General features: G+C 53.5%; 6 protein-coding genes across 6 annotated transcripts; 3 read left to right on the top strand and 3 right to left on the bottom strand.

Moving 5' to 3' along the window:
- Window positions 1–215: 215 nt before the first annotated feature.
- Window positions 216–3983, top strand: K489DRAFT_368174 (uncharacterized protein; the record flags this gene model as incomplete). The annotated part of the gene is made up of 1 exon (XM_033602931.1): window positions 216–3983. One exon carries the CDS (start codon window positions 216–218, stop codon window positions 3981–3983), a length of 3768 nt encoding a protein of 1255 aa, XP_033461991.1.
- A 161-nt stretch (window positions 3984–4144) lies between these two features.
- K489DRAFT_145794 (uncharacterized protein) lies at window positions 4145–7081 on the bottom strand. Its single transcript, XM_033599175.1, has one exon. It carries the CDS (start codon window positions 6922–6924, stop codon window positions 4306–4308), a length of 2619 nt encoding a protein of 872 aa, XP_033461990.1. The 5' UTR covers window positions 6925–7081; the 3' UTR covers window positions 4145–4305.
- A 99-nt stretch (window positions 7082–7180) lies between these two features.
- K489DRAFT_368172 (uncharacterized protein) lies at window positions 7181–8269 on the top strand (the record flags this gene model as incomplete). Its single annotated transcript, XM_033602930.1, has 3 exons — window positions 7181–7340; window positions 7409–7535; window positions 7564–8269. 3 exons carry the CDS (start codon window positions 7181–7183, stop codon window positions 8267–8269), a joined length of 993 nt encoding a protein of 330 aa, XP_033461989.1.
- A 3096-nt stretch (window positions 8270–11365) lies between these two features.
- K489DRAFT_392947 (uncharacterized protein) lies at window positions 11366–11686 on the bottom strand (the record flags this gene model as incomplete). Its single annotated transcript, XM_033606757.1, has 1 exon — window positions 11366–11686. One exon carries the CDS (start codon window positions 11684–11686, stop codon window positions 11366–11368), a length of 321 nt encoding a protein of 106 aa, XP_033461988.1.
- A 240-nt stretch (window positions 11687–11926) lies between these two features.
- Window positions 11927–12934, bottom strand: K489DRAFT_145753 (uncharacterized protein). The gene has a single exon (XM_033599174.1). The coding sequence runs from the start codon at window positions 12817–12819 to the stop codon at window positions 12184–12186; it is 636 nt and encodes a 211-aa protein (XP_033461987.1). The 5' UTR covers window positions 12820–12934; the 3' UTR covers window positions 11927–12183.
- A 1883-nt stretch (window positions 12935–14817) lies between these two features.
- K489DRAFT_399216 (uncharacterized protein) lies at window positions 14818–16472 on the top strand (the record flags this gene model as incomplete). The annotated part of the gene is made up of 6 exons (XM_033606955.1): window positions 14818–15255; window positions 15338–15408; window positions 15679–15733; window positions 15810–15875; window positions 15945–16103; window positions 16321–16472. The coding sequence occupies 6 exons, from the start codon at window positions 14818–14820 to the stop codon at window positions 16444–16446; spliced, it is 915 nt and encodes a 304-aa protein (XP_033461986.1). The 3' UTR covers window positions 16447–16472.
- Between the last annotated feature and the right edge of the window lie 665 nt (window positions 16473–17137).

The following is a 17137-nucleotide window of genomic DNA, read 5'->3' as shown; positions in this document are numbered from 1 at the left end:
GGGACAACATTCTACTCTGTCTGTAGCAGAAGCGCAATCACTACCTCAGCGCAAATTACAATCATGCTACTGGTTTCTCCCGCGCCCCCTGCACCATCAGTACAAGACCGACGGTAGTAATGCGTGACGACCACTCTCACAACATTGTATAAACCTTACACGTGTGTTGAGAAGAATTTTATTCTGTAGAAGCTCTGTCAACTATCCGAAATCACATGGACAACCCTACTCAATCGGCGCAAGGCCCTTCTACGTCCAGCCTCGAGCATATCAGCAATGCGCTGAATGCAACTCTCGATCCGCGTGTGCCAAATGACGTTCGACAACAAGCCCTGCAGCACCTGGAGGCTGTCAAATCACAAGCGGATGCACCACTCAATGGCTTCGCGTTAGCCAGCGACACCGCTCAGAATGACGCCGTACGGTATTACGGTCTCCAACTACTCGACTTCGGTGTCAAGTACAAATGGCTAGACTACAGTGAGGAACAAACGACTCAACTTCGCACTTGGGTTCAGACTCTCGCCGCAAACCTACGAGCCAATGAGGCACAATTTCTTCGCAACAAGATTGGTCAATTATGGGTCGAGGTCGCGAAAAGATGCTGGGCCGGAGACTGGATCGATATGGACGAACAACTGGTCATGCTCTGGGAGGATACCTCGAACGAGAAGAGCTTCGTGAACAAGCTGCTGGTTTTGTACATCCTAGAGATGTTAAGCGAAGATATCATGAACAGCGAAGACACAGTGGCTGGCTTGCGTTTGGACATTTTGGGCCCGGCGCTGAATGAGATCGTCATCACAGCAGACGTCTATGCGACCCATCTGACAAGTCGTGGCACAAGCAAAGAAGTTAGATCTGGGCGACAGGGTTGGCTTGGCAGAATCTGCGAGCTCTTCTCAATCTCCGTCAAACAATCTCGGATGGGGAGTGACTCGCGAACAGTCGAACTCATGGAGCTATGTGCTGTCAAGTCTCTCAACGCCGTTAAGTCGATTATGTGCTGGATCACATTTCAAGCCGTCGAGGAGGCGAATCTGGTAGACTGCTTGTTTTTGCCCTTTCATACCGACAATGTGGCTTTGCATACCGCCGCCGTTGAAGTTCTACTTGCCCTAGCGCATCGACAATCAACATTACAACAGACCTGGATGGGCTTGATACGACAAATGTTGAGGGCAGACAGGCAGCCGGCTCTTCGGTCCACCTTTGAGCAAGCCTATGCAGGGCCTGGCGAGGACGACGAGAAGCACACTCTTCAGAAGAAGATGTCCGAGTTGGTCTCGACTCTTGCAGATGCTGTAGCGCAGCATATCGCGATTGTTGACCAATCCGTTGACCTGCAATCATTCTACGGCCTCCTCCTGCTCATATCACAAAGCAAGAGCCTCACAGTATCGATACCGGCGGTTCACAGTTGGACCAAACAATTGATTGTGCAGGAGAATGTGATCATAGATCTAGTCCTGGCTGCTTTGCCCTCGCTCTTGCAAATATGTAGCGAACGCCTACTCCGCTACGAAGCGCTCCCTGAGGATACCATCGACGAGACGTTGCAATTTTTGAATGAAGATTTCGACACGATCCCAGAGCGACATGCGTTTCTTGGCAATTACCGTCGGTATTGTAACATTGTGATCCAGTCCATCACTCGCACCAAGCCAATTGATGCACTCTCTTATGTTCTCGGCGAAACACAATCAATGCTTGTGAGCGGACCTTACACTACAGCACGCAATTTCGATGCTGCTACATATTCGAAAAACAAATTATCGGTCCTCAGATTTGACGCTCAGTACAATGTCGTGGTCAGCGCATTGAAAGGATATGGCGCATGGACGATGGACGTAGCAGCTCTCACACCCGCCGACCCGATTCATGTCAAGGCAGACAAGGACAAGGAAGACGCAGCTCAAGCTCTACAGCAGTGGTGCACCGATATTACGCGCGTTGAAGTTGATGATCCAGGGGTCACTGAACAGGTCATGTCCATCATCGTGCACATTTTAAAAATCCTCAAACCCGTGTCGTCTAGCTTCGCTTTGGACGTCGTGCACCATCTTCTTGTCATGCAGTTAAAAGTGGAATCGCAACATGCAGCCTACACAGAAGCGGTACTGTCGTTCGAGCATGCACGTGCGATAGAGCTCCAAAAGCTTGCGCTGTTGTTTCCCAACGAGTTGCTCAACGTGTACGGCGATCTTGAGCCACGGGTGAACGAAATGACCCAGAAATATCAAGACGATGCAAGGTTAGTGTGGGGATACAGAGCGTTCCTCTTCATGATCATTCATCGCGCAAACGACATCAATCAGGACGTCCGGAATGAGCGCCTCGAGCAGATGCTCAAGCCGGTGTATGATGCATGGACAAGCCCAGATCTGGCGACTTCGGTGAGTAGCTTCAAGAGCTTTAACGAATTCTTGGGATTACACGATCTGCCACAATTCTATCAGGAGAAAGGCTTCGATCGGATTCAGGATTGGTCTGCGCAGCAATTAGATGAAGCTGGCCGGGCCAAGCAGGATCTCGTCAAGCAGAGAAGTGATCGTCTTCCGCTGCGCATGACTAAATCAATGCTTGCCGCTTCGTGCGAGAAATTAAAGCCTGGGACGAACGAGCACGAAAGCGCAACGCAGCTCTGGAGCACGCTTATTCCATTCGTACTGCCTCCACTGCTGCCGATGCTTCGACAAGCATCAGCTTTCTCGAATATGAACAACTGGTCAGACCTTCCGCCGGGCCTTCAGGCGGTGATTCAAAGGTCACTCCAGGATCGATTTTGGCAGTCGGGTATCTCCAATGAGAGTAAGGAAGAATTCTACGCTCGAATTTCTGGCTCGAAAACGTCCTTCGAAGGCTTTGCGAGCACCATTCGTGGAACGATGCGGAATGTTCGCGAAAACGGCTATCACATTCTATATTTCATGACAAAGTTTGAGGAGACATTCTACGGGTTACCGAATCTGGCAGAACCTTTAGCGGACGCCTTGTTCGACGATGTGATCAGTTTGGGAACGAACCATCTTTCTGCCATCATCAACCTCGCGACGGGTCTCGTGCAGCGATGCCCTGCGCATCATCGTGTCAACTTCCTTCCGGCTTTGCTGAAAAAGATGTTTGTCGCGCTCGATGCCAAGATTGCCGCAGAGTGGGATGCGGTCGCCCGGACGGCTGAACAGAACAAACTTCAGGACGATGACCTGAGCGACGAAATGCGGACTGAAAGCGTTCTGCGCCAGATCACCTACAGTATGGTCGCTTTCGTCTCATTTTTATTGGAGCACGAAAAGTCGCACAGCGCACCCGCGGAGAATGGCAGTGTCAGCGTCGCCGACAAACCTTCTGTGACCAGCATGGTTCTCTCCGATCCGAGTATCTTGGAACCGCTGATCCTATTTTGTACCCACGCGCTTCGCATGCAGGACACACGATGCTGCCAAATGATCTGCAAAATCTTCCGCAGCATCATCCCTCAATTCGCCTCGCCGAACCATACATCAATCACCGAGGTCGTCGCCGCACAAGTCGGCGACTTCATCTGCACGGAGGTCCTCAAAGCCTGCATCTCCTCACTCAACGAGCCCTACTTCGTCGACATGCAGAAAGATCTCGCAATGCTGATCACGCAAATCATCGTCCTCTATTCGCCCAGATCGCAGCGCCCTCGCGAGGTCATCGCCTCCCTGCCATCGATGGATCCGAACGCAGTGGACTCGACGATTCGCACGCTCCTCAGCTCAAGCGCGAAGAGCGAGCGGAATCAACGCTCCATGGTACTCCAGCTCCTAGAAAGAGTGCGCGGCGTCAGTATCCATGAAGCTGGCAAGATCGACCGGAGGAAGGAGCTCGCGGCGGCTAAGAAGGGCCGGCGGAGTAGTGTGCCCCAACAGTATATGAAAGTCGAGCAAAAGGCTGGCATCGACCATGGAGACGAGGCCGGTCTGGATGGTGTTGCGGGGCTTTTTGGCGATTCATGAGAGGCGGAGTGTGTGTGAGCTCCCACACGGGAAGGTCTTACGATCAATTTTTGTGTCCATAGCATGACAATGCTCAGCTTCGGAATGACAGAGCGCGAAAGCATGACGAATGTATGAATAGAGTTTTGAGGTCAATCAATCGATGTAGTGGTCAGGCAGGATCGACAGTTCGTCTTACGAAAGTCCTGCGAGATCAACGCGGCATTGCAGTTTCATTTCTCACATCAATGAGCCTACAATCTGTCTCGGTACCACCATGCTCCAACATCACAACCACCTCAGCCCAGAGTCACGTAGCGATAAGCAACACGCGCACAAAGCTTCACGCATGGACCTCCGTAATGAGTCCAACAAAGCCCTCCAAGCCAGCTACACCCTTCTCTCCACGTTCCAGCCCACCATACAGACCTGGTCCGCCTCCCGGCATGAGCAAAGCTTGATCACCAACCATGACAAATTCCTTCGCCGCATCGAAGCTTAAAGTCACAACCAATTCCGCGGCCGTGACCACTCCTGCCACAGGTCCAAACATCTCTTTCCCATCCATCAGACTAGCATTAACATCATCAAAGGAGAACGGCTCATGACTCTGTCCATCCAGGACAGGAGACGCGGGCGCAGTATCGGGCGTCCGCGCGGAGATGATTTTTGCGGACGCGCGCACGCTCGAGATGTATACCACCACATGGTTGCCGACGGCGAGCGATTCGAGGTCTTCGCGCTTGAAGCGCGCACTGAAAGTGCGGGTCGCGACAGGTCGCGAGCTCGCGAGGACCATGCCCTTACGAATGCGGGAGAGTGCAAGGTCAGAAGCTCGCCTGTTCGCCGAGTCCTCGTTTTCTAGCACGACGGCGATGGTGCCGACTTGGTCGGCGTTTAGGAAGTGAACTGGTAAGCGTAGATTGCGGATGCTAGTGACCTTGACACGCCGCCACTCTTGTGTGGGAAGTGCAAGGGAGGGGGAGGCGAAATGTGCGCCTCGCAGGGCACCAGGGAATGAGCGAGAGGCGAGAGGCTGGGCGTTGGCTTTGCGCAGAGGTCGTTCATCGGAATCCTCCGAGTCGTCGAGAGGGTCATGACCCGAGAATGGGCCGAGCTCTAGCACATCTCCGACTGAGATCAAGCCTGATCGCAAGCGTCCGGAGATGATGACGCCTGAGCCTTCAGCAGGCTTGCTGTAAACATCTTCCAAGTGAAAAACTGCGGACTGCGCGTCATGCACTACTTGTGCTGGCGAAGCTGAAATGGGCAATACATGGAGCAGAGAATGAAGATTTCCAATGCCAGTACCATCCACAGCGCTTGTCAAGACAATAGGCACTATGGACAGCTTGTCCTCGAATGACGGGCCAATAGCGCTGCGCACGCTGTCCAGGGCAGATGTGGGAAGGGATTGTAAATCCTCTTCGGACACTGCACCAGGGCGATTGGGGAGGATGACAGGTCTCCTCCCAGCAGCTTTAAGCGTGTCCAAAATCTTAGTCAAACGCTCACGGAGGCCAGAGCGTGATGCGAGATCAAGCTTGGTGATGACGATGACCAGAGGCAGCGACAGACGGAGGCATAGGTCCATCTGAGCACCCGAAAGGTCCATTTCGGACATGACAGCGCCAGGTTGCTGCAGCGGAGATCCTACGATGTTGGACGTGGTTGATACGTCGCCTGCAGGTATACAGAGTAAAGTCCAGTGAGGTGCCCAACCAACGAGTCCCCTCAATGTAGTGCGCCTGTAACGCGGATGACCGGCTGAGTCGGACACCAGGACTAGTCTGTTGTTTGCCGCCGCGACATGAATATCAATCCATGCTGCGACATTTTCAGTCGCATAATTGACAACCTCCAGACTTCCTCCGGTACCGTCCTGATAGCCTAACAGTTCTTGTGTCACGGAGCTCGTGATACCCGATGTGATTTCATGGCGATGTTTCAGCATACTCAAACGGCTAGTTCCTCGACCATTGTCCAGTGTCGAAGTTGTCAACGTTCCTAGCAAGGTTGATTTTCCCGACATGGTCGGTCCAGTAAGAGTGATGCGGAGCTGCTCCGTACTCGAGGGAGTCAAGTCTGCATCATTGGTGATCCCATCAAGAGAGGGTAGATGCTGTGGCAGCTCCAGGGAGTCGATCACCGGGCTTTTGGCATGCAAGAAAGGTTTCACGAGCGCCTCGACAACGATCAACTTGCCAACCCGGCGAATTTTGCGCTCCTTGCCTCCAGAGATAGACTCCTCTAGCCACTCACACTCTCCGACTACCTCTTTGCGCAGGACTTCGACCGTACATCCCAGACAGGCCGCCATGGCTCGTAGGTTGTTCAAACTCTCCAACATCTCATCCTCAGCAAGACCAATGAGCGCGCCATCGTCGGTAACCCCAATCTCATAAAGAGCGCCTTTGCTCTCCTCCAGGCCATGGAGTAGCTTCGAGATCTCCTGAGGTGCCTGGAGCTCTGGAAGCGCTTCTGGGAACGCCGGGATGATGGTATTAGTGGCAGATGATGTGTGATGTGGAGAAGATTGCTGCAGACGCCACATCAATTGGGTAGTAAGCTTCTCCAATCGCAATTGGCGCGTCTGCTGAGTTGAGATTGCCGCAGCTGGCGCGGCAGGGTTATAATTGCCATGGCCGCCGTCTGCTTCTGGGACTCGACGTCCAGGTATCGCCTGACCAAATTTCGCATGCTTCGGTGGCGCAGTATGACCACCTGTGCTTGTCGATCGAAATTTCCGCCGCGGGCGCAGAAGCAAATGCAACTTGTACTCAATGGGGCCCTCCTGAGGCTCAGCCTGCAACCGAGTGACTTTCCTACATTCCATAACTGACGGGACGGATAATTTAGGACCAGAGGCGTCTGGACGCTCGTCGGGCAAGTCGGCAATGGCTTGTAGCCACGGCGATGCCACCCGTGGCGGGTCTGGATCATAGGTGAAAATTGAGGCCATTATATTGTGCAGCTATCAAATATCGCCAAGCGGTTCCCTCCAATGTCTTCCCACTTTTGCTTGAGCCGGTGCCCAAATTCTTGCTGATGATCGCTTTACCAAGTCATGAAAGCTCTAGATAAGTGGATTTCCCTCGGAACATGCGTTGTTCACTTCTGTAATTGTTTATGCCGCGCTATATAGCGAGTGTTCGTATGGGACTGGTGAATGCGGAACTGTTGGGCCATCGATGCGTACATTGTAACGTTGTCGGGAAATGGTAAATTTAAGCGGTTTCAAGCTGCGCTTCGGGTCGACTGATCAGATGGAGGAAGTCATGGTATTCGAACTCTTTGTTGCGCATGATCCGCGTGTTTATGTGATCGTGAAGAGTCCCGACCAGAGGACAACGAGTGACGTCTCACCCCAAATTCAGGGTACGTGTTGAGCCCTGAAGGTATGACTGGTATTGTACTCATGGCATTCACGTGACTCATCAACCCAGAGTATTGCACCGCGCCGCATTCGTACATTGAGACCGCAGGGTTCTTGTGGTTGAATCTCCACAAAATTCTCCGCCGGTTTGCCAACGTTCGCTCGCCTCGACCAGGACTTGCCTCATGTGTGATTATGTAAGCCACATCAATGTTCACAACACAGCACTTGGGCTCAATTGCTCGGAGATATCACTTGCGCGGAAGTGTGGGGGAATGACTACAGTACCCACTATACAGACAAAACACATGAGACACCGCTCAGGGCGGCGTCGGGCATGAACCATGTTCGGCTGTCAATAGTGCCGTACACGTTCAATTGCCAAACTTTGCCACCCTGTGGATCTGAGGATAGCATCGACCAAATTGAGATGGTCCGGAATCCTAGAGTCGAAGCAAGAGTGAAACGGGCAGGCAAAGCAACGACGATGGCGCACGCGAGTCGCCCACTATGGAATCCTACCTTTGCCATGCGAGGCCATGCGAGGCCATGCGAGGCCATGGGAAGTGGGCAGCGTGGCATTCCTTTCGAATCCTACGCTTTTGCCCCTCATACATGCTCCATAGCTTCAGACACTCCACGGTCCCACCGCGTGTATCTGGTATCTCGTGTGGCGTATCGAATCAAACCTGTTTTGGGCTGCTTTTGCAGTGTGATGTTGCGGCTCCGCCGGGAACAGCACGTGAATCGCTGTGGTGGCGGCCGGTGGTTGCGCCCCGTTCCAGATGAAGATAGTACAAGGGAGAGCATCTCGCGTATTTCTGAAAGTAGTGGTGGTGTTGTAAAGTCCCACACTTCGGGCCATACTGCTGCTTCTGGCAAAGCAGTTCCTGGCTCGATCAAAAGCAATCTTGGGGATGCTGTAGGATGAATTATCCCGGTGGCGGTCATCATTGGGGAATTCAGGTAAATCTCGCGTGCGCAGAGCTTCGGTGTCGCTTCACTCGGAGCTGTTCGAAGCTCTCTCTCAGAACATTGCAGTCTAGTCGCAGGCGTAAATATTCGTGAAGCGAAGCGGTACCGGCTAGGTGGAAACGCGTGGTCCAGCCCGGCCAGTGCTTTGCGTGTTTCTTCATATGCTATGCTTGGCCGTTGAGTCTATCGAGCAACTTCGCACAGGGTCGCGCTCGTGCTGGGATCCTTACAGACTCCTTCGTTCGATCGTCATACTCTCGTGAAGTTCTGCCGTTGCGCGCCTTGAAGCGCTCGCTACCTTGCGCTTGGCAGCCAAGGCGAAAGCGGTGTCGAGTCGGCAGGACTCGAGTGAATCGCTGTGACCAGGATGGCGATCATTATGTCGATTAGGCACAACTCGAATCGTCGACGTCGACTATCTTGCGGATTTCTTGCTTAACGGAGTATGGTCAAACACATGGTGTTGCGGAACCCCATGGTGGTCAATGCCCTCCATCATCATCGAGCAATCATCACCGCCGGAGCAGGCGTGTGTGGTCCGAGCTCTGCCATCGTAATAGATACGGACACCGTAAACAAATTTCGCGGATAATCTTCGTTCCGGGCAGACGTGCGGGATGCGTAAAGAGGGGCAATGGACAGGCATCAAATGATGCTGCGAAATATTTCCATCAGAGCATCTACCGGAGAAAATTCGCCATGCGCGGGTCTGACAGAAATCTCAAAACGAGTGACGAACATACGGTGCTGCTCATGATGGACAACGTGAAGTCCGCGCTGTGTAACCTTCAAAGGACCACGGCCTGCATAGAGGAATGCGTCTCCGCAAAGCGACCACGTTCTCTGACGCCGCTCGCTCCACCGTAAAACGTCCGCCGATGGCCTCAAGCGAACGGGGCAGGAAGAAGGAATGTCACCTGTCGGCTCCTATCTGGGGACAGCGCGGAAGGGATGGCTCCTACCCATCAGGTTGGAAATGCAGAAGAGACGGAGAGATACTGTTGTTGCTCCTGCTCCTGCTCCTGTCGTTGCGCGCCAAAAACGCCCGTGGAAAGGAGCAGCCCCAAGATGCCGGGTCTTCCGTCGTGCGTTTTTCTGCACGCTGGGCGCGCGTCGCCCACGCGTTGGCCATGCGGCGGGCTACAGTAGCACACGCACACGCACACCCACCTGCTCCATGGGGACATGAGGCTGGGACGGGACTAAAATGCGAACGTGCGGGTCCAGCGCATGAAGCTATTTCCGTCTTCGCTTCTTTACGTACTTGAGCTGCGTATGCATAATCTCTGCTGCGGGATGGAGCACCACCATTCACATAACACATGAAGCGTGTCGCATGTAGTGACATGGCCGGCTGAAGCTGTCACGGTGTGTGTGTGCGAGTGACAAGGGATATTGGTTATCCTTGCCTATGCAAGAAGGTGCCCGATGGAGACGCTGATCATTTTCTGGATTTGTATACGTGCGCCGCGAATAGACGACCACACCGCAGGAAGGGGAAGGGATGGAGGACCCACGCACGAAAGCGATGTTGGCGGATCAGCCTGATCTCACACCGAATGCCCGCGATTATGGAGGGGCCTGTCACAAGCACCAGTGTTTGGCCCAACAGGTCACCTAGCGATGGTGTTGCCGGCGCTCCCTTGTATTATCCTCCCTTCGGTCAGGATCGACTGTGAACAGAAAGTGAACTCGTCGCGTGCAAGGATTCGATCCCTGCGCGATGGATGGGGACCAGATTGATGAAACACGAGTCGCAACGCACTGTGCTCTCCTGCGCACGAGAGTGCACGAAGCACGCGATGTGCATCACAAGTAGGGCTGATCTGACATGACTCCACACCGCTTCTACCCCGTTTCCCTCGCTCGTTTGTCTGTTCGCTCGCTCGCTCTCTGCCTCTATCACCTAACAGCTGGGCGCAGAGCCATCGTGGTGTAGATCGTCACCTGCTGTACGTAGGTGTGCGTTGTCATGTATGCCTGAATGACATCTCACGAAATGTGGCACGCCTATTGGAAGATCAGCGAGGCAATCCACCGGAAATACCACGATACACTTTCCCTGGTCGCATGTCGGCCTTTCCTCGTGACTTCCACTAGGCCAATTAGGGCCCGCTTCGGGTGGAACATCTTACGCGAGAGTAAAGGTATGGGATCGGGGGCACCCCATGTGGTTGGTGTCTTAGGGTTCTATGCTTGAACTGTGCCAGATTGGATGCTGTTGCGGCACAACCGTCTGGGCATCCACCAACTTTCCTCCTCCCGCTCCTTTTGTCCTCCTCCTATACAAGGAAGAAACGTCCGCTCGATCGACGATTTTCCATGGGATTTTGGTGAAGTTCCGAAGGATTCTTTGCTAAGCGACCTCGTGCTTGGACAATCTCTGGGTGTCAAAACGTCATCCTCACCGACCACGGCACAGGAACGGTCTGGATACCATTCAGATTGATGACGCGGACGCGGCGGTCGGTAAACGATCTGTATGTAAATCATTGTCATAGTCTGCATAGCGAACCCGGTTTGTAGCGGAGATCGTACTGTACGCCATCGTCTGACCAGCTCCACCGCATTTCCTTCCCTTGCGCGACCCAGATCTCGCTCTAGCTAAAATTCACAACATCACTATGTGTGCGATGTGTTCGCTGTACAAATGCCAGCATCAGTAAAACCAGAATAGAAAACTCTCTCCCAAACACGAAAAATTTCCCAGACTCCAGACCTAATGGTATTTCGGGCGCAGAGGCGCTGGCCTTTGTCATCCCACTCAACCCATATGTGTGACCTACGCGCCACAAAGAATGAGCAACAGAAAATTGACGGGCAAGTCCGTCCCGTCGCTCGTGACATTGATTGCTCAGATGTCGATACGAAATACATGCAAAAACAAGCAAGCTCTCGGACGGTGATTCGTCCGGAAAGGTGTGTTTGTGCCGCCCGGCCGCAGGCGATACGCAGCGTTGACCATGCGGCACAGTGCAGCGCCGTGAGCCGTAGACCGGTGACAGATGCGGCGTGATGTGACGCGCGCGCGAAATCTGGGGGATCGATTCGCCTACTTTGAGTCCGATCCTTGCCGTTGTTTGGTGCACTTGTCATGCGCCAAGTGGCCATTTCTCGCGGTGGTGCGTGTGAATTCGGCGCCGCATCTTGGGCAGTAGGATTTAGCGGCGGTACCCGACTTTTCACGTTGATGTCGTAGTAGATTGCTGAAGGTAGAGAATTGCCTGCCGTTGCATCCATGGTCCCAACATTGTGGTTTCGGTCGTTGATTCAGTACGCGGACCGTGGAGTCACCGCTTGGTGATTTTTGATGGGCTAGTTCATTGGCACTGCTGCTGCTATATGAGGGACCGGGATAGCTTTGGCTTGACATGCCATATGCTGAAGGCGGTGGTGGTGCAGTAGTGTATGAGGAAGGCTGGCCGTATGCAGGAGCATTATCATATGATGAAGGTCTAGACGACCGGTCAGCAGAGCTCATCGAATGTCGTGACCTGTAACGTTGGACCAACCTTGGTGGAAGATGCCCGCTGGTATAGTGTGAGATCTGGCTCGCTTGAGGTGATCCTAGTTGATTTTGTGTGAGGCCACTGATGGGCGGGATCGTTGGGCCCGAGACAACAGAGTAGTTGCTGCTCGGACGCATGTCGTAAGGATTACTTGTCGCTACCGCTCGGTAGCTTTGTTCGTAGGATGAAGGAGAGTCAGGGAAACGTCGGGCAGCATCTGGATGTCGGGCGTGTTGATACAGAGCTGGGCTGGTAGATGCGCCAGGCGCATATGAAGCTGGTGCACTTGTTGTCGAGGTTTGGGGTGTGCGCATAGGTGGTATCGAGTTGGGTTCCATAGGAGCGTAGTCTACCATGGTGGTTAGTTGAGTCGTCGTCGATGCTTGCCAACAAGAAGCTTACTGCTGTTTTGTTCCGACTCGTATGGTGATGCGCCATACTGCGACGGCAGCAGGTAGCCTAATGAGCTATCGCGGTCGTCAGATCTTCGTAACACAGCGTTTCGTTTTGGTGTAACACACCTCATCTCTTCGGCGGCGGTTGCAGGCTCGAAGTGATCAAATCCGGCGGAGGAGCCGATGCAAGCGGAGGAATCGTCGGCGTCGACAACGTTCGGGATACCTGAGTCTGATCGGGGAGGAGTCGGGACGGACCACTGCGGGAAGGCTTCGATAACGGGCTCTGAGAATCCTTGAGGTTGTGGGGAGTGTTGAGGAGTGATCCACTGAAGTTGAAGACCCAGAGACGGGTCCGGTATGGAAGTTGTTGGAGGAACAAATTGAGCGTTTGACTGCTCGGTGGCCAGCCGGAATAGACGATCCTGTGACAAGGAGATGGAACGGGTATGATCGTTCTGTCTCGACCGTTTCTGTATGGCACCGCGGCTATCAACGGCGACGGCGTAGGAGGTTGTGCGAGGGCGGGATAGGTTATTGGTTTGAGCACGAGAGCGGGAAGGATGACTGCTAGGCGATTGAAAGGCTGCTGGTGAGTCCATGGTTCATCCAAAGAGGCATGTGAATGGGATGTAAAGCGCACAGTCGTCGACGATTGATGGCAGGAGGGATCGAGAGTGGAGACGCACCTCAGATGAACAGGACCGACAGATACTTTTATCAATCCCAGGACGATCGTCCAAGGGCTGCTGGTGTGTAGTATTATTGAGAAAGACTTCACCAGACGGCGGCGCTATGAAGCATTTCAAGTCTGTCCAGGATTAACATCTTTTAGGCTCTGAACTCTACTGCACCTGCGCACCCCCCCAAAAAGCTCTGGGCACCGCGACAGGGCAGTGATCGAATGAGAGTCATTATGAGACGTAAACGAGACGAGTCGCGCGACCAGCGAGAATTAGCAGGGCAGCAACGCTCAGCTTGCTTACCACGTGTGCTAGTCGACAACGTGCGCATGTGGGAAAGGGTGGGCGAGATGGTCGTGAAAGGAGGCCCACCCACCACACACACACCCGCCGCCGCAGAACTCACGCGTTAACCATCATCATCACCACCAACACCATTACCACCACCATCACCACCACTGCCAGCATTCACCTCATCAGTGGATAGACCCTCCACATCTTCGGTCGGAGACGCAGCAATCGTCCATCATCATTTCCGTCTTCGATCAGGCTGGCGGACGGACGGGCCTGGCTTGACACACCCATCAGGAAAAGGCCCCCGAGGGAACAACGCCGAACACTCCCTCCAGAACGGTGGTACATCGCCCCCGTGCTGACCCGATCTGCCAGGACCTTGTTTTTTTTCCCGCATCATGATATTAATATGTAAAAATAAATACTTCAAGTACCTCAGTACCGACATGCACACCGGCTACCCGATTCCCCTGCTACGGGCTGTCCTCTGATGTCCTGTGCGCGTATCAGACTGGATATGTAGGTGTGTGCCGCTGCACCTCGCGTGTGAGAGTGTGGAACAATGATGATGAGGGTGAAAGAGAAAGTGTGTGTGCCCAGGTGTGTAAGATTTCGAAGGTGGTGGCTTCGCTCGTCCTTTCCCAACAAGGAAATGGTGTGAGAAGCGATGGAAGGGCGGGTTTTTCGTATGTACGCCTGGGAATTAGCGTTTCACGCCAGAACCTCACGGGCGGCGGGCCACGAGGGAGAGGCGAAGTTCCGACGTTGCGCCTTGTCCGCGCGGGCTCTCTCCCGCTTGCTCACGGTGTGTCTCTCCCTCCCTCTCTTTGGTGGGCCGATATTGTACCACGATTTGTACTGTATCATATATCGATCACCCATCAATTCCTATGCACAGTGCGTGCATACAAACATAGCACAATAGGCCCATTTGCGACGCCACAGCCCACGATGGCACCCGTTCGCACGATCCTGCGACCAATGAGCGATGAAAGGTATGGAACATTCGACTATCGCCAAGTTGGTCGTTTGTTCTCCGGTCTCATTTTATGGTCTTCTCCATTGGCCAGTCGAAGCAGCAAGGCTACTGCCGCACGGCCACAGAGCTCTTTTGCGGCCCATGTTCTCGCTCTTCGGTCTCCCGCGTCACGTCGACGCTCAATACGCGAATTCACTTCCCGCAATGTTTGCACCCCGCGCTGTCGGTTTGTTACGCGAGGTCTCAATAGATGAATATGGCCACATGGCTCCGATGGTGCACATCCTCTTTGAATGTTCGGGACATCTTACAGTGGTCGTACAGTCTCAGACCCTTTGGCCGCAGACTTCCTCCGCAACGTCATCCCGCTTTCCCCTGCCTCATCACATTCCGTGTCGCCGTCATACGGACACCGCGCGTTGCCATATATATCAGCAAGCCGCAATCATTACGGACGATCGTATTCCATTTTGATGATGGCCAGTGGTCGACTCGGTCTCGCAAAATCGACCTGAATGCGGCCTCGCGCGTTCTTCCACCCTGTCCGTAGCCCTGAAGCTCGAGGGTTTCGGAAGTCAGACCTAAAAATAATCCGCATCAACAGCAGCAAAGTGCGAGCCACTGATGAGGAAGTGGGATAGATGATGACTAGGGCGGGCATACCCATGTGCGCAGCGTGCAGTATCAGTATCAGCACGAGTGCTGATGGTAGGGCAGGCAGGCCCGGTGCCGGACGCGAAGCCGTGCCAAGCTCGTGCACAGTTCACAAGGAAACCAATACTTACAATGCCTCCCTCTCATTCGCAGATTGTCCCATAGCGGCCCATCTAACAGCGACGATCACTGTCATACTGGGCAACGACTCCTATGGTGCCAACCGATGCCAACGTGGGAAATTGTGCGTGGTGTGGTCGGCCGGCGGTGTGACGCTTTTCCAGTCTAGGGCATCGTTGGAACAATCTATGCGGGTTGTAGATGTTGGTGACGAGCAACAGTTGGCATGTATGTCACGGCGGCATGTGTCTGTTTGTTCCTCATTGACGAATGATGTCGCTCTCGTTCCAAGACTGTTAACCCTTGCGGTGAGTCCCGGGTAGAACGGGACGAAAGAATGCTAATAGAGCGTGTCCGTTCCGAAAGTCATTGCACGTCCTGTGCATGCAGTATGCCGTGCGCGATGGCTGCATCGAGGCAACGAATGCACCTCATCAGGATTCATGCTCTGACTTGAGACCGTGGGTGACTACCTCGTCCTCTTGAAGCACCAAACTTCACATACTGTTTGTCTGACGGAACCATCATAATGCAGAGCGAAGCAGCGTCAGCCGCCCCGCCCTTGCCCTAAGGCCTCACGATGTTCACCTGAGTACATACCGCTGAAATTGCGCCACAGTCGAGCACTGGATCCACGATGCTCTCACGAGTCGTGCCCACGTCGATCCACAATGGCTTGCGAACCCCTGCTTGCGCAAACCCGCACTAAAGGTGTGAATTCAATCGTGTAGACTAGAACAAAAGGGTGGCGAAGCAAATGGTGAGCGTGCATTGGATGACCGAGAGGTGTGTACCACTCCTGCAATCATTGCTTTCGAAGAGAACTAGCACTCGTCATCCGAAGTGATGCGAAGCCGCGCAGGGAGAAAAGACGGCAAAAGCTCGCACTTTTCATCTCGCCGACGGCCCCAGAATCAGGACTGCCCAGGTGTGTCCATAACGAGACAGTAGTTTGCTTTCTAGTGACCATAACGTTGTTTGATCCCTCCCGGCACAGATTCCTTCCGACACATGGCATTCCCACGCACGCGTGCTGCTCGTCGGCCTACCCATCGATCGGCGCATTAGTTCTGCCACGGGGTTCTTGGGCTGCAGGATCCACAGCGTCGCTAGAACATTCATTGGGCGGCCATCATTTTTAGGCCTCGCGCCCAGAGTAAGATTGGAGTGATTGATGGTCTTTGTGGGGGTTCCTTCCTGCGAGCCTGCATTTGTGCACCGCCCTACTGTACTTATCACGTCGCTTGCCGTTCGCGTCGAACAATACAGCAGTCTCGGCTATTAGTTTGTGCCGATCACAGTGGTGGGAAGGAAACCACGATCCAGGTCGTCTGAGGTCGGGCGAAATAACCTCCCGTGTCTCCGGAACGTAGTCTCCTATGAACAGATGTGATTATGATGCGGTCAGATCAGGCCGGGCTGGCCCCTCAGGCTCAATTCAGCCTGCAGGATTCTGGTCCGCAGATGAGCTGCTACACGGCTTCGCGTTTGTTCCATGAACAATAATGCGTGTGCTGCCAAAACGACCGTGTCCAACACTGGCGAATGCGACACAGCCTCCACCACGAATGCAAGCGTGGAAAATAAAGCGAAACGAAGTGTAGCGAAAGGGCGGAGGGGGGCCCAAAGTCAGGCCTTCCAAGCAAGCATGCATAATCGCGAGCAGAGCTGATGGTTAGCTGAAACCTGGCGCGCAATTGGGGCGGAGAAGCACGATATTGTCCAGGCTTGTCGAGATGCTTCGGCCTCCTGCAATCAGAATTGGATCACAGCACTTCGAACAGTCGTCCATCCGGCATATTTTCGACGTATGGCGCACATTTCATCAACCCAAAGCAAAGCGTCCTCGCAAGAAAACTCGCCAATCCTCAAAATCTGTTGACGGTCAATTAAATTCTTGTAAAGAAGAGCCATTATCAAGAACTTCCAGAGACTCTGATAACTGCTTCATTTCTAGACGGCTAGCGTAGCTCTGTAGAGTACCGCTCCAGCCTCCCCTAAAAGGACAGGACACTCTACATGCATCTAACTCCTTCGTTGCCAACCAGATATGTTTTTCTCCCCCTCTGCAGAGAATCGCGACATTGCCTTCGTCAAGGATTCGGCCTTCGCCGTGCTAACATGACTCTGCAGGCCAAGAATTGGACGGCCTAAAAATTGATCTGCAAACCATTCATGTTTCAATATCGA

Source organism: Dissoconium aciculare (assembly GCF_010015565.1).
Source record: "Dissoconium aciculare CBS 342.82 unplaced genomic scaffold K489scaffold_3, whole genome shotgun sequence".
NCBI lineage: Eukaryota > Fungi > Ascomycota > Dothideomycetes > Mycosphaerellales > Dissoconiaceae > Dissoconium > Dissoconium aciculare.
Note: the sequence above shows the minus strand (reverse complement) of the source record. Positions and strands in the feature narration are given on the sequence as shown.